At 40.1% G+C, this 13,216-nt stretch overlaps 1 protein-coding gene across 6 annotated transcripts in view; it reads left to right on the top strand.

Annotated features, from left to right (window-relative positions):
* usp25 (ubiquitin specific peptidase 25) overlaps nucleotides 1-13,216 on the top strand; it is a 201,483-nt gene that overhangs the window by 87,651 nt on the left and 100,616 nt on the right. For all 6 annotated transcript variants that reach the window (XM_051927070.1, XM_051927072.1, XM_051927073.1 and 3 more), the window contains one exon: nucleotides 11,728-11,876. In XM_051927070.1, coding sequence (XP_051783030.1) covers nucleotides 11,728-11,876 — 149 coding nt within the window. The remainder of the gene's footprint in view (nucleotides 1-11,727; nucleotides 11,877-13,216) is intronic.

The raw sequence follows: 13,216 nt of genomic DNA, 5'->3' as shown, positions 1-13,216 counted from the left end.
ATGTCTGACATAATATTCCATCTTACCCCAAGACTTCGCTGATCAGGTAGGTCATCCACAAACAAGTCAAGATTTTGTAGATCCTTAGCTCGATCTTCCATTAAGAACGCATCCATCACCTCAGCTTTGTTAGAGGCCACTTTGTGGAGCCTAAGATTTGAAGCTGCTAACATTTCCTGTGTTCTCTTAAGGAGATCAATTGCTTCCTCCACAGTGGGGACAGACTTTAAAGCATCATCCATATAAAAGTCTCTTTGAATAAAGCGGCACACATCACTGCCATACTCTTTTTCTCCTTCTTGTGCAACTCGCCTCAGACCATAAATGGCCACAGCAGGTGAGGGACTATTACCAAAAACATGCACCCTCATTCTATGGTCAACAACCCTTTTGTCCTGGTCACTGTCCTCATACCATAGAAAGCGCAAAACATCCCTACAATCTTCTCGCACTAGAAAACAATGAAACATTTGCTGAATGTCAGCAGTAAGTGCAACGGGGTTCTTCCTAAATCTTATAAGGATACCCAACAGGCTATTATTCAAGTCTGGCCCAGAGAGCAGCACATTGTTAAGGGAAACCCCTTCAAATTGAGCACTAGAATCAAAAACCACACGTATTTGGGTGGGCTTTTGTGTGTGGTACACTCCGAAGAAGGGCAAATACCAGTACTCCTTACCTTCTTGAACCGGAGGCGCAAGCTCTGCATGACAGCTATCCAACATCCTTTTCATGAATTCTAGAAAATGAGCTTTCATCTCTGGATGTTTCTCAAGGGTGCGGCTTAGAGATCTAAAACGATTCATAGCATATACACGATTATTAGGCAATTGCCTACGTGCTTTGCGAAAAGGAAGTGGGGCCACCCAGCTGTTGCTGGAGTCTTGGAAGAATTCATTCAACATAGTTTGAGAAACAAAAGATCTTCCATAGAAGGTGCAAGTTTGTGATCACTTTTTGTTTGGTAGAAAACCGATTGTCCAAGTTTCTCCCCATTTGCTCCAGTCAGATGGCTTTCACTGGGAATGCGGCAGAAGAGTTGGTGCTGCTCAGAAGGGGTGAACCTCTCTTTGACCATTATATGGCTCTCGCATGGGTGAAAGAGACTTGGCCTGCCATTATCCAGGATGTAAGTTTTCATGCTAGTGACCTCTGAAGGCCTGTGTGTACCACCCAGGCACACATCACCAATTATTACCCAGCCCAAGTCCAATTTTTGGGCATATGCTGCATCATGGGGCCCATTGATCTGCTTACGGACTTTATGCACCCTTAACATGTCCCTTCCCAGCAACAGCAGAATTGCTGCTTCTCTATCACGAGGTGGTATTTCATTGGCGATTGCCTTGAGGGTGATGGTGATTGTGAGCAGCTTCTGGAGTAGGAATTTCATCCCTGTTGTCAGGGATCATATAGCATTCTAGGAGTGTGGGCAAAGGAAGACTTACTTTTTCATCTAATGACTCTATGATATAACCAACCGCTCGCCTGCCAGTAGTCTCAGCTATTCCAGAGCAGGTTTTCAATGTATATGCAGCTGAAGGTCCATCTATGTTGAAAAATGTCAAAAAAATCTGGCCGAGCTAGGGACCTATTGCTTTGGTCATCCAGCATGGCATACATCCTCCTGCTTTTGCTGCGGTCACTGGCTGGATAAACATTCACAAGGCATATTTTTGCACAGGATTTCCCACTAAAGCCTTCACCACACACCTCAGTGCATTTGGACGTTATAGCGTCATCTGCTGCTTCTTTCTTCTCCCCGCCATGCTGTGCGAGGGGAGAAGGGGACTTGGACAGCCAAGGAGCTGGGCCTGGATGGAGGGCAGCTGAATGCCTGTCACTCTCACATTCAGAACATTTGACACTTGTTTCACAACATCTGGCAACATGTTTGGTTGATGCGCAGCATTTGAAACAGATGTTATGTGTTTTTAATATTCTTTTCCGTTCATCGAGGGGCATCTCTCTAAAGCCTCTGCACTTTCTCAGAGGGTGAGGTTTGCGATGAACTGGACATTGTCTATCTGGGTCATCATTGGCTGGGGAATTGGAACAGGGAGTAATATCTGTTTTGTGTACAGACACTGGCTTACGGGCATTACTGTGACTCTCGACGAATCTCTCTCTCTTGTTTGGGTTAACAGTGGAGGAGGGGAGAGTAAAGCTGGGGTCATTACGTGCCTTAGCTTCACCGCGTATGAACTGCAAAAAGAAGGAAAATGGGGGAAAGGTGACCTTGTGTTCTTGCTTATAGCGGGAGCCCTGCATCATCCACTTCTCCTGAAGCGCATATGGGAGCTTTTCTACTATTGGGTTAACACCTCTAGCAGTGTCCAAGTAGGAAAGCCCTGCTAAAAAACCATCTCGTTTTGCAGCCTCAACCTCAGACAGTAAATCATTCAGTTCCCTAAGCTTTTGGTGTTCTTTTGGTAATATTTTAGGAAAATTGTCCAGTTTTGCAAGCAGAGCACTTTCTATGGCTTCTGGTGACCCATAAATCTCCTCCAATCTCTCCCAAATGCGCTGCAGCCCAATAGACAAGTTCCACACATTCGCTGACTTGATGCGACGCGCATGTTCTGCAGATTCTGTCCCAAGCCATTTAATCAATAAATCTATCTCTTCTCCCGCTGTAAGACCCAATGTCTCTATGGCATTAAGGAATGTGAATTTCCAGGCCAAATAATTCTCGGGCCGGTCATCAAACTTATTTAGTCCGGATGATATCAGTTGGCTTCGTACCAGATACCTTGCTAAATCTGATGAGGCATGGTCACGAGAGTGTCCAGCAGTTTCATCCATGTGGTGGTTATAACGACTGGGGCAAGGTGTTAGCACAGGCAGGCTCCGAGCACTGCTTGGCTGATTACTTAAAAGGGTAGGATGGCTCCTTTGCCTTAAAGGAGACTCTTTATTGTGTACAGTAGTATCTGCAGGATGACCTGATGCCAGATAGCTTGCTTCTTCTCGGGCTATATTTTCATCTGCTACCAGGTTGAGGACACACATGTCCGGAATGGGGCCATTATTCAAACATCCTTCCCTGAATGAATGCCTGCCGCTATGCTCATTTACATACTGTTCAGTATGCTGCTGTGGGCTCTGTGCTGGCAGTAACTGGGATCCGAGTTCAATTTCTGCGGCCTCTAAGTTTGCAACTGCAGCCTCCATCACAGCTGCTTCAGCCAGCGCAGCCTCTGCCTCTCTCTCTTTCTCCAGAGCATCTAACGTGGCTTCTAGACGGGCCTTTTCCATTCTAAGTTCAATCTCCTTCTTTGAAAAGGCAGCTCTAGCTTGGGCAGCTTCTGCCTTAGCACGTGCTTTGGCTGCTGCTACACTGACATTTGAAACAGCAGAAGATTTAGTCGAACGACAAGCAACAGATCTAACTTCCAATTCTTGAAGCTCCATTTTACATGGACAACTGGACAATGTAGTAACTGTAACTCCTCTAGCAATTCTTGAGCAAATTACTGCGCTGTTATTTCTGCCTTAATATGCCTTATAAGACAATGGAGTCAGAGCCACTGAGCAATCTTGCTTGTAGGTCTCCCTTTTCACTGTACTGGCCTCACTGAATCTCCTGTTCAATTATCCAGCAAGCTAAACACCTTCATGCAATAATTCCCGGAACCACGAAGTGATGTAGAGAATGTTTAATTACAAAAATGGTGTGAAACTGTAAATACAAATACAAACAAACACTAATAAGTACTTGTATAAGTAACAGAGTAAATACAGCAGCATTTATAACTAAGAGCTTAACAGCCAAAGGCTCAGTAAATTTATGTAATGAAATACAACATTTACTTTGACACTCCTTAACCAAAGTTACTTAAACAAAGACTATAAAACTAGAAAAAAGAGAACTTACAGGGAATGCCTTCACAAGGGCTAACTAAGCAGGATGGCGAAGGATTGTTTGAGAGTACAAACACAGAGGTAATAAACACACCATGCTTACTGCTGCTGCACTCACTTCCTACTTCCTGCCTCCTGTCACATGGCTTCCTGCTTGCAGCAGTAGCATTAGGATTTTTATATTAGGATTACAAAGGTTTGCAAAAACAATTAGAACCAGAACATATATATATATATATGTATATATATATGTATATATATATATATGTATATATATATATATGTATATATATATATATGTATATATATATATATGTATATATATATATTATATATATATATAATTTATATATGTATGTATATATATGTATGATATATATATATGTATATATATGTATGTATTATATATGTATGTATATATATGTATATATGTATATATGTAATATATGTATATAATATATAGATGTATGTATATATATATATTATATATATATATGTTTGTATATATATATATATGTATATTATATATGTATATATAGATGTATGTATATATATATGTATGTATATAATATATATATATATGTATATATATATATATATATATGTATGTATATATATATATAATATATATATGTATATATATATGTATGTAGTATATATATGTATGTATGTATATATATATATGTATATGTATGTATATATATATATATATGTATGTATATGTATGTATATATATATATATGTATATGTATGTGTATATATATATATGAAGTCACAATTGTATATAGAGCACATCTGTTTCGCTTAAAACTGTCCAAAATGTTTCCAGGGCAAGATCCAACCTGCGAACGCTGCAATCAAGTCCCAGCCTCACTGGGTCACATGTTCTGGGCCTGCACCAAATTAACATCATTTTGGACCGCAATTTTTAAGTGCCTTTCAGACAGCCTTGGTGTCACAATCCCTCCTAACCCATTGACAGCTGTGTTTGGTGTTCTTCCAGATGGGTTTAAAGTGGAGAAGGACAAACAAACTGTGATTGCATTCACAACACTTTTGGCATGCAGACTTATTTTGCTAAACTGGAAGAATCCTAACTCTCCTGTTTTAAGTCAGTGGGAAACCTATGTTTTATACTATTTGAAATTGGAAAAAATCAAATATTCAGTTAGAGGATCTGTACAGAATTTTTTCAAAACCTGGCAAGATCAAATCAATAATATCTTAGAATAAGCTCTTAATGCACTGAGGAAGCATTTATCTCCACATTTGTTTTTCTTCTCCATTTATCTCTATTGCCCTTTTAAACTCATCAATTTAGGTATGTCTACAAGCCTTAAATTTTACTCTGTTGGTCATGCTCTCTCTCTGAGGGGTGGGGGGGTGACTTGTTTTCAATCCTATCTTTTGTAAAAAATTGATCTATTGGTATGGAATGATTACAATTAAATTATTAAAATTAAAAAAAAGAAAAAGAATTGGTATTAAGCACGGGATAATAAAATGTGAAGTTAATGTAATTTACAACTTGCTTTAAAAGGTGCTGTATAAAATAATGAATTCTAATTTTCAGAATTATGCTTTCATTTTGTGGTTTGTTCACTTCAATTACAAATTAATATCAATTTCATGTTTGTAATAGCAACTGAGTTTAATGTGTTTTTAAAGCTGAAAATTTTAACAAACATTAATAAACATAAAAAATAGCAGTAATTTGATTGACAGATTACAATTTAATTTTTTTTCAGCACTTCATTATAAACTGTTTAAGAAGTTTTTATTTTTTCTAGTTTCTTGAGAAATTCAGTCATAATATTAAACCAAGCTTTTAGGACATCCAGACCATCTATATATATAATTCACTAAGCCGCCGACAAGTAGCCACCTATGGAAAGCACGCCGGAAGGGGCATGGATTCACTAAACCGCCGACAAGTAAGACGCCAATGGCGCACGCAGGAAGGAGCCACGGCCACCAACTGTTAGACCATTGGATACGACGAAAACTCGCAGAGCCACGCCCACCAACTCAGACACGACGCCTTGGAAAACATGCCGTCATTTCTGTTTGTCTGCACCACGGTCCACATGCAGCTCTGAGCCACGTTGACTTTTCATTAGTCAACCTCTGTGGAACCTTGGTTCACACAGAGGCAGCGCCAGAGAGAGACACAGAGGCACTCACACAGGCAGAGCGAGAGAGAGAGCCGCGCACACACACAGGCAGCACCATAAAGAGACAGGCACACACAGGCAGCCCGAGAGAGAGAGCCACGCACACACCCAGGCAGCACGAGAGAGAGAGAGCCGCGCACACACACAGGCAGCGCCAAAGAGAGACAGAGGCACACACACAGGCAGCACGAGAGAGAGAGCCGCGCACACACACAGGCAGCGCCAGAGAGAGACAGAGGCACACACACAGGCAGCGCCAGAGAGAGACAGAGGCACACACACAGGCAGCGCCAGAGAGAGACAGAGGCACACACACAGGCAGCGCGAGAGAGAGCCGCGCACACACACAGGCAGCGCCAGAGAGAGAGCCGCGCACACACACAGGCAGCGCCAGAGAGAGAGCCGCGCACACACACAGGCAGCGCCAGAGAGAGAGAGCCGCGCACACACACAGGCAGCACCAGAGAGAGAGCCGCGCACACACACAGGCAGCGCCAGAGAGAGAGCCTCGCACACACACAGGCAGCGCCAGAGAGAGAGCCGCGCACACACACAGGCAGCGCAAGAGAGAGACAGAGGCATACACACAGGCAGTGCGAGAGAGAGAGCCGTGCACACACACAGGCAGCGCCAGAGAGAGACAGAGGCGCACACACACAGGCAGCGCCAGAGAGAGACAGAGGCACACACGCAGGCAGCACGAGAGAGAGAGCCGCGCACACATGCAGGCAGCACCAGAGAGAGACAGAGGCACACACACAGGCAGCGCGAGAGAGAGAGCGCCGCGCATATACACAGGCAGCGCCAGAGAGAGACAGAGGCACACACACAGGCAGCGCGAGAGAGAGTGCCGCGTAATCCTTTAAAACTGAGGTTAAAACACAATGAAGGAAGCAGTCTTTAAAAACCAATAAGCCCTTTGCCTCTTTTTCATTAGCGTCTCACCTGCTTCACCGATGCAGGCCCTGCAACAGTTGAGACGCTCTCTCACCAGCTGATCTTCTCTGTGCCTGACTCCACTACTGTCAGTCGCCTGATTAAAAATGGCCTTTTGTACCACAGGAACACATTGCCTTCGAACCTGCTCTCGCTCACTCTAATGTACCGGCTTTCTCTCTCTCCTCACTCGCTCGCACACTGCACAGGGGAGAAATGCCCGCAGCACGACTCCACCCGGAAACCGTTTCAGCCACACTTCCACGCCCCTCGCTACGCTGTGAGTGCAATGATTATTTATTTAAAAATGGCCTTTTGAAGGGGAGCTGTGGACCCGCTATACCACAGGATCACCTGTGACATTGCCTTCACATTGTTTTCCTTTATTTATGATCCCGTCGATCAGATCAGACACCCAGGCAAACAACACTGAATAATCAATAGCTGCAACCACTTTGCCCGCCCCAACTCCTCACCTGAGTCGGTTTCGTCTGTGTTCAGCAGTGTTTCCCAAACTCGGTCCTGGTGAACCCCTGTGGATGCAGCGTTTTGTTCCAACCAGATTCCTAATTATTAATGCCGGTGAAACTCATCAGGGATAAGTCGGTTTTTCAAACGCAGTCGTGTAGCAGATTAGTCTAGCAGGATGTAATAATCCGAGATGAATGTGTGCCTTCGCGCTGAGTGAAAAGCCAATGTATATTGAGTCTAGAAAACATGATCAGCAAGTCTTTGATAGGCTGCAACAAAATGATGAAAGAACAGGCACATTTTTTTCTCACAAGCTGGGTGGGTGGGTGTTAGTTAGTTAATTAGTTATTCGAAGGATTTCAAGATTTAATATGCACAAGCAGTAACACTGCAAAAGCAGCGCAAACCAGAAAAGACGGCTGGCAAAAAGTGGCCGACAAATTAAACGCGAGTGCATTGTATTAACTGAAAGCAGCATTACGGATTTTGCAAATGTTAATTTTTTCCCTCTGCTTAAAAAACATTAAACAAGCGGCGTGATTATGCGGCGTATACTACGCCGCGGGTTGGTATGCAGCGTGTAAAACAGTTTGTCGCAGATAATTTGCCTTTTACTTTAACACGAAGACAGTTTCCTGTTAGATTTGCCTTTGCAATGACAATTAATAAGGCACAGGGCGAAACTTTCAAAAAGATGTGCATGTATCTGCCAAAACCAGTTTTCAGTCACGGACAGTTGTATGTTGCTCTCTCCAGAGTTCCATTTTTTCATTCACTTACTGGTATGCCTGCAGGAATACGTGCAGCGAGCAAGGAAGCGAGCGACACACATGCACACACACACACACACGAGAGAGAGCGAGCGCTGGATGCATAAGAATAAGAATACTGCATTAAATTGATATACCGGTGTTTTCAGTATTCAAAGCGCTATCCACACAGGGAGAAACCGGGAAGCGAACCCAAAATCTTCCACAGTCTCCTTACTGCAAAGCAGCAACACTACCACTGCGCTACAAGGCAGTTAAAGAATGCACCGGGCTCGATTTTGTTTTCACTGCTGTTTACAGCGATCGGATCGTAGCGTGCATTATTGCAATGTTACTTTTCTTGGTGGCTTATTACATTACGGATGTTTCACATGTTAATTTTTTTCCCTGTGCTTAAAAGACATTAAAAAAGTGTTTCTCAACTGTGACTCCGGAACAACTCAGTACGCAAGCTATATTAAGCATCAACAACGAAGACTCGCTACACCTTAACTCTTTGAGGGCTGAATATTGTTTCCAAAAAACAGTTTCTGAAAAGCAATGGTTTCACATAATATAAATAATAATAATCATTAAACATCTGTTGCTGCATGCTGTGGCTGCGTTTGCCAAGAATGTGCGGCAGGCTTGCTGCCAGGCTGTCTTCGCGTGGCTGGGGCAGTAGCAGCACCGGTCATGGTCGCTGTGCTTTGCAATCTGGTTTCTACCTCTTATTATTGTTAAGTGTCAGTCCTCCTGGCGAACATTGCCATAGGCGTGTCAACTACATGAACCTGTTCATCACCACGATTAGCTGGTGACCAGTCAGCTGAAGCTGGAACCTCACATTCGTTTTCGATCACTTGTATCAAAATTGGAGTGCGGAAAGTTATAGTCCATTTCACAGATAACAGGTAAAACTTCGTCCACAGAGTATTTTGCTTTTACGCATTTGCTTTGATCTCTCACTATTATGTCAGTGCCATTTTTGCTCTTGTTTGCGCCTTGCTACTCACACAAGTGCACGAAATCTCGGTCAAACCAATGAAGCTAACTTTCCTTCTAGTAACGAGAGTCCAACTAAAACATAATGGTTCACTTTTTCATAGTTTACAGTTGATTATCATCGTCAACTCCTCCTTTTGACAAAAGTCGACATCAGCCCTGAAAGAGTTCATGAACAAGTGCTGAAACTTATCCCTACCGACGGAGTAACTTTCACCAGCGTGGCCTCCATCATCACAGACGATCCCGCTTTCAGTCACGGGCAATTCTATGTTGCTCTCTCCAGAGGTCCATCTTTTCATTCACTCACAGTGGTATCCACAAACCCACCCCATTTGGACAACTGTGTCGTTCAGGAAGTGTTCACCCATCAATACATAATTATGCGGCGTATGCTACGCCGCGGGTTGGCTAGTACAGTATATTTACCTTAGCATAAAAACGTAATGAATTAATATAAACTTTGTAGTTTTAAATTAGACTGCACCCAATTGTCAAGACCATCATTAGTATATTAAAGAATATATATACAGGATGACTATCCCTAATCAGAACCTCCAAAAATCTGAACCTTTTGGGGCACTGACAATGATGCTAACCTATATTGACTTTAATTTATTAAACTTATTTTACTGCTAAGCAGATGCAAACAACATGTGCATATTCCAATAGATTTGGAATGCTGGGTGGGTTGTGAAGCAACCTGTTATATAAACTCTCTTGACTATTATTTATTATCTAGTTACATGTGAATATTTTTGCACTCTGCTGCCATATATAGTAGAAACCACTACTTGTTAGGTCTAGATTTTGATCATGTCAGTAAGCATAAAATGTTTCTGGCTGATTTCAGCTGGTCAGTTCATTTTAACTCAACAGTTTATGTTGTTGAATTGGTTGAGTATTGAGTTTGCTGTCACATCCATGCCTACTAGTTAACAAAATTATTCTTTCCTTATCATAACCTTCAGATTAGCCTTTAACTATTTATACATATACAGGATTATTCAGAGGACACAGAGATAAAACTTGACAGTGGTGTATAATTTTTGATTGATCGAGGGCCATGGTGCTGTCAAAAGGGAAACAATGAATGAAGAGTTCAAAAAACTCACAGGACCGAGGGAAGTCAAGCAGACGCATGAACACTGAACACTGGAAAAACTCTTTATCAAAAAAAGAAAAAACATAACTGATGAGCGAAAAAAAGAGAAATCAGAAAAAAGTTGATTTATGGAGCAAGAAACCGGAAAACATGCTATAAGAGTGTGTGAACTTCACTTATGCAGTAAATTAAAATAACAGTTAACAGTGACCGCTTTCTACAGTTTTGTTTCTTAAAACCTATGTAAAGATATCTAAAAATTGATTAACTGGCGTTCTCATCCATCATCATCTTTTCTTGGGATATATAAATGTTATAAGTTTTGATTTTTTTTTTTCCCCATCACAAGTTGTTACAGAGGTTGCTGCCGCCTCACAGCTTCACGGTACAGGTTTCAGATCCTCTCTGCTTCTCTTCCATTTTGTAACTTCATTCTGTGTCAATATGTGACAGAGAAAATACCAAAATATATATGTGTTAGATTATTTGCCAATACTAAATTGGCCTCAAAATGAATTTGTACCCAATCTTGGGTAAGTTCCTGACTTATTGCCTAATGTTGCAAGGATGTGCTGTGATTCCCACAATTCAGGGATGGATTAAATAAGTTCAATAATGTGATAGGTTAATACTTTTTTTAGAATTCAGGCAATTTTCTGAATTGCCACAGTGTGTGTCAAATAATAGTGATTTAAAAACTTTTGATGAAGCTAGAACTTTCATGCCAAAATATTTTGTCAATTTCTTTTTTCCTAATTTTTACAAATTACTACTTATTGCTTAGTAACCTGATACATTCCTCAAATAGAAACTTAGTTATTTATTCTAGAGCAGGTAGATAGTAGTTAATCATGAACAGCAAATTGTTCTCTAAACAATGTACATTTTATAGTATTTAAAAATATCCTAAGCAGGCAGTCATGCAGGATTGATATTTTTAAGACCATTTGCAATATCCTTCCATCCACACATTTTCTAAGCATGCTCATTCAGAGCAGGGTTATTGTGAATCCAGAGCCTATTCCCACAAACACCAGACACAAGGTAGGAACAATACCTGGACAGGGTGCCAGTCCATCATAGGGTGAACACACACTCATCATGGACCAATTTAGCATTACCAGTCCACCTAACTTGCATGTTTTTGGACTGTGAGAATAAAATGGAGCACCTGGAAAAAACCAAAGGACTTGAAACCCAGTTCTCTTGTTGCAAGACAACAGTACTACCAATGTACCACCATGCTGCCAGAAACCAACACCCTGCTGCAACAATAAAGCACATTTGTGTTCCCTTATTTCTGATAGCAGTAACTTTTTCCACTGTTGCAGAACACTTTACTGTATTATACAGTGGTCATGAATTTAAAAACCTTCATTGAGTGTTAATTAAAATCTTTTTTTAATGTTTTTCTTTTCTGTAGGCAAAAAATTTGAAAACATAGAAACATTTGGTCAGTACCCTTTGCAGGTAAATGGTTTCAAGGATCTACATGAATGCCTTGAGGCTGCAATGGTAGAAGGAGAAATTGAATCTCTACACTCAGAAAACTGTGCAAAGTCCGGACAAGAGGTACTTTTAATAGTTGTCAAATGCCATATAGATTTACCATATAGATATTCTGTATGGAGTAAAACTTATAATCTGGAAAGTTTTACTCCAAACAGACGAATTTTGAGCAATAAAATTACTGCATTATAGACTTATTTTACTCTAAGTACAGTGTTTCTTAAATGACTGTTGTTATTTCCCTTGACTTTTTTCTTGAAGATTATGCTTGAGTGAAGTTTTAAACTACTGCACTGAAGTATTAAAATTTTTTTTAACATATAATAATTTTCTGTTCTGTACTCCCACAAGAATATTTTAATGGCTTCTGAATACCAGTTTTAAACGGGCAATAAGTTAACTCTGCACTCGGACAGTAAATTCCTATTACTTAATTAGAACACAGTATTACAATTTGTTAACATTAACATGCTTATTATAATTATTTAACAGTAACCCAGAAGTCTTATTTTTGGCAAGAGTGAATTCTTCCTAATGTAACAACAAATGTATTTCAGCATGGGTTTTAAAAAAAACTGGTATGTGATGATCTAAATTTGTCTCAACAGGGGCACTTGCTGAATTCATTTATTTTTTCAGTAATTGAAAAATAACTCCTGTTCAGTTCTTTCAAAATCAGAATCTAAAAATTGTAATTTCAATTCCATGTAAACAAATTAACAATGAAATTGTTCAGGGTATTTTAAATTGCTGCAGCTCATTAAACTGTGTTTCTGAACGTTGTAGGCAAGGCTTTTCACAGTAAAGTTTTAAACAATTCAGTTTTTCAGGCAACTGACTGTTTTTTTAAGATTTATTTTTTATATTTATGCACTCAAAAAACATTGTGAATGATTACTCTTAATGAAAAGTAACTGTAAATGAACAATCTACAAAATTGTATGTGTGCCTTAACATTCAGGTGCTTTCAGTGACTTAATTTTAACTGTTTTTAAAATTAGGGAATTTTTTATTCTTTGTTTCATCAAAGAAGATAGCTGTCATATTTTTTTAATTAAAAATTTTGGTAACAATGCTTCAGTGTAATTACATTTATAAGTAGAGTGTATAAAATACATATTTTTATAGCATTTTATACTTTTATGTAGTTAAAAAAACAAGCCCAAATAGCCTAATGGTCATATAGATTTCACCATAATTTAAGTATAGAGATTTAAATTTTTCTACTGATGTTTGTTGACATTTATGAAGGGTCTTTATCTAATTCTTGTTTGTATTTCTTCTAATGTAGTTTTTTTAAAGATGTTCCTAATGAAGTGGTAAAATCTACAGTAGGTTGGTTCTTCAAAATAAAATATTGCCTGCCGTGGGCCATGATGATTATGGTCCCAAATTTTCTTCAA

Source organism: Erpetoichthys calabaricus, chromosome 4, assembly GCF_900747795.2.
Source record: "Erpetoichthys calabaricus chromosome 4, fErpCal1.3, whole genome shotgun sequence".
NCBI classification, from domain to species: domain Eukaryota; kingdom Metazoa; phylum Chordata; class Cladistia; order Polypteriformes; family Polypteridae; genus Erpetoichthys; species Erpetoichthys calabaricus.
This window is presented reverse-complemented; position numbering and strand designations above follow the sequence as displayed.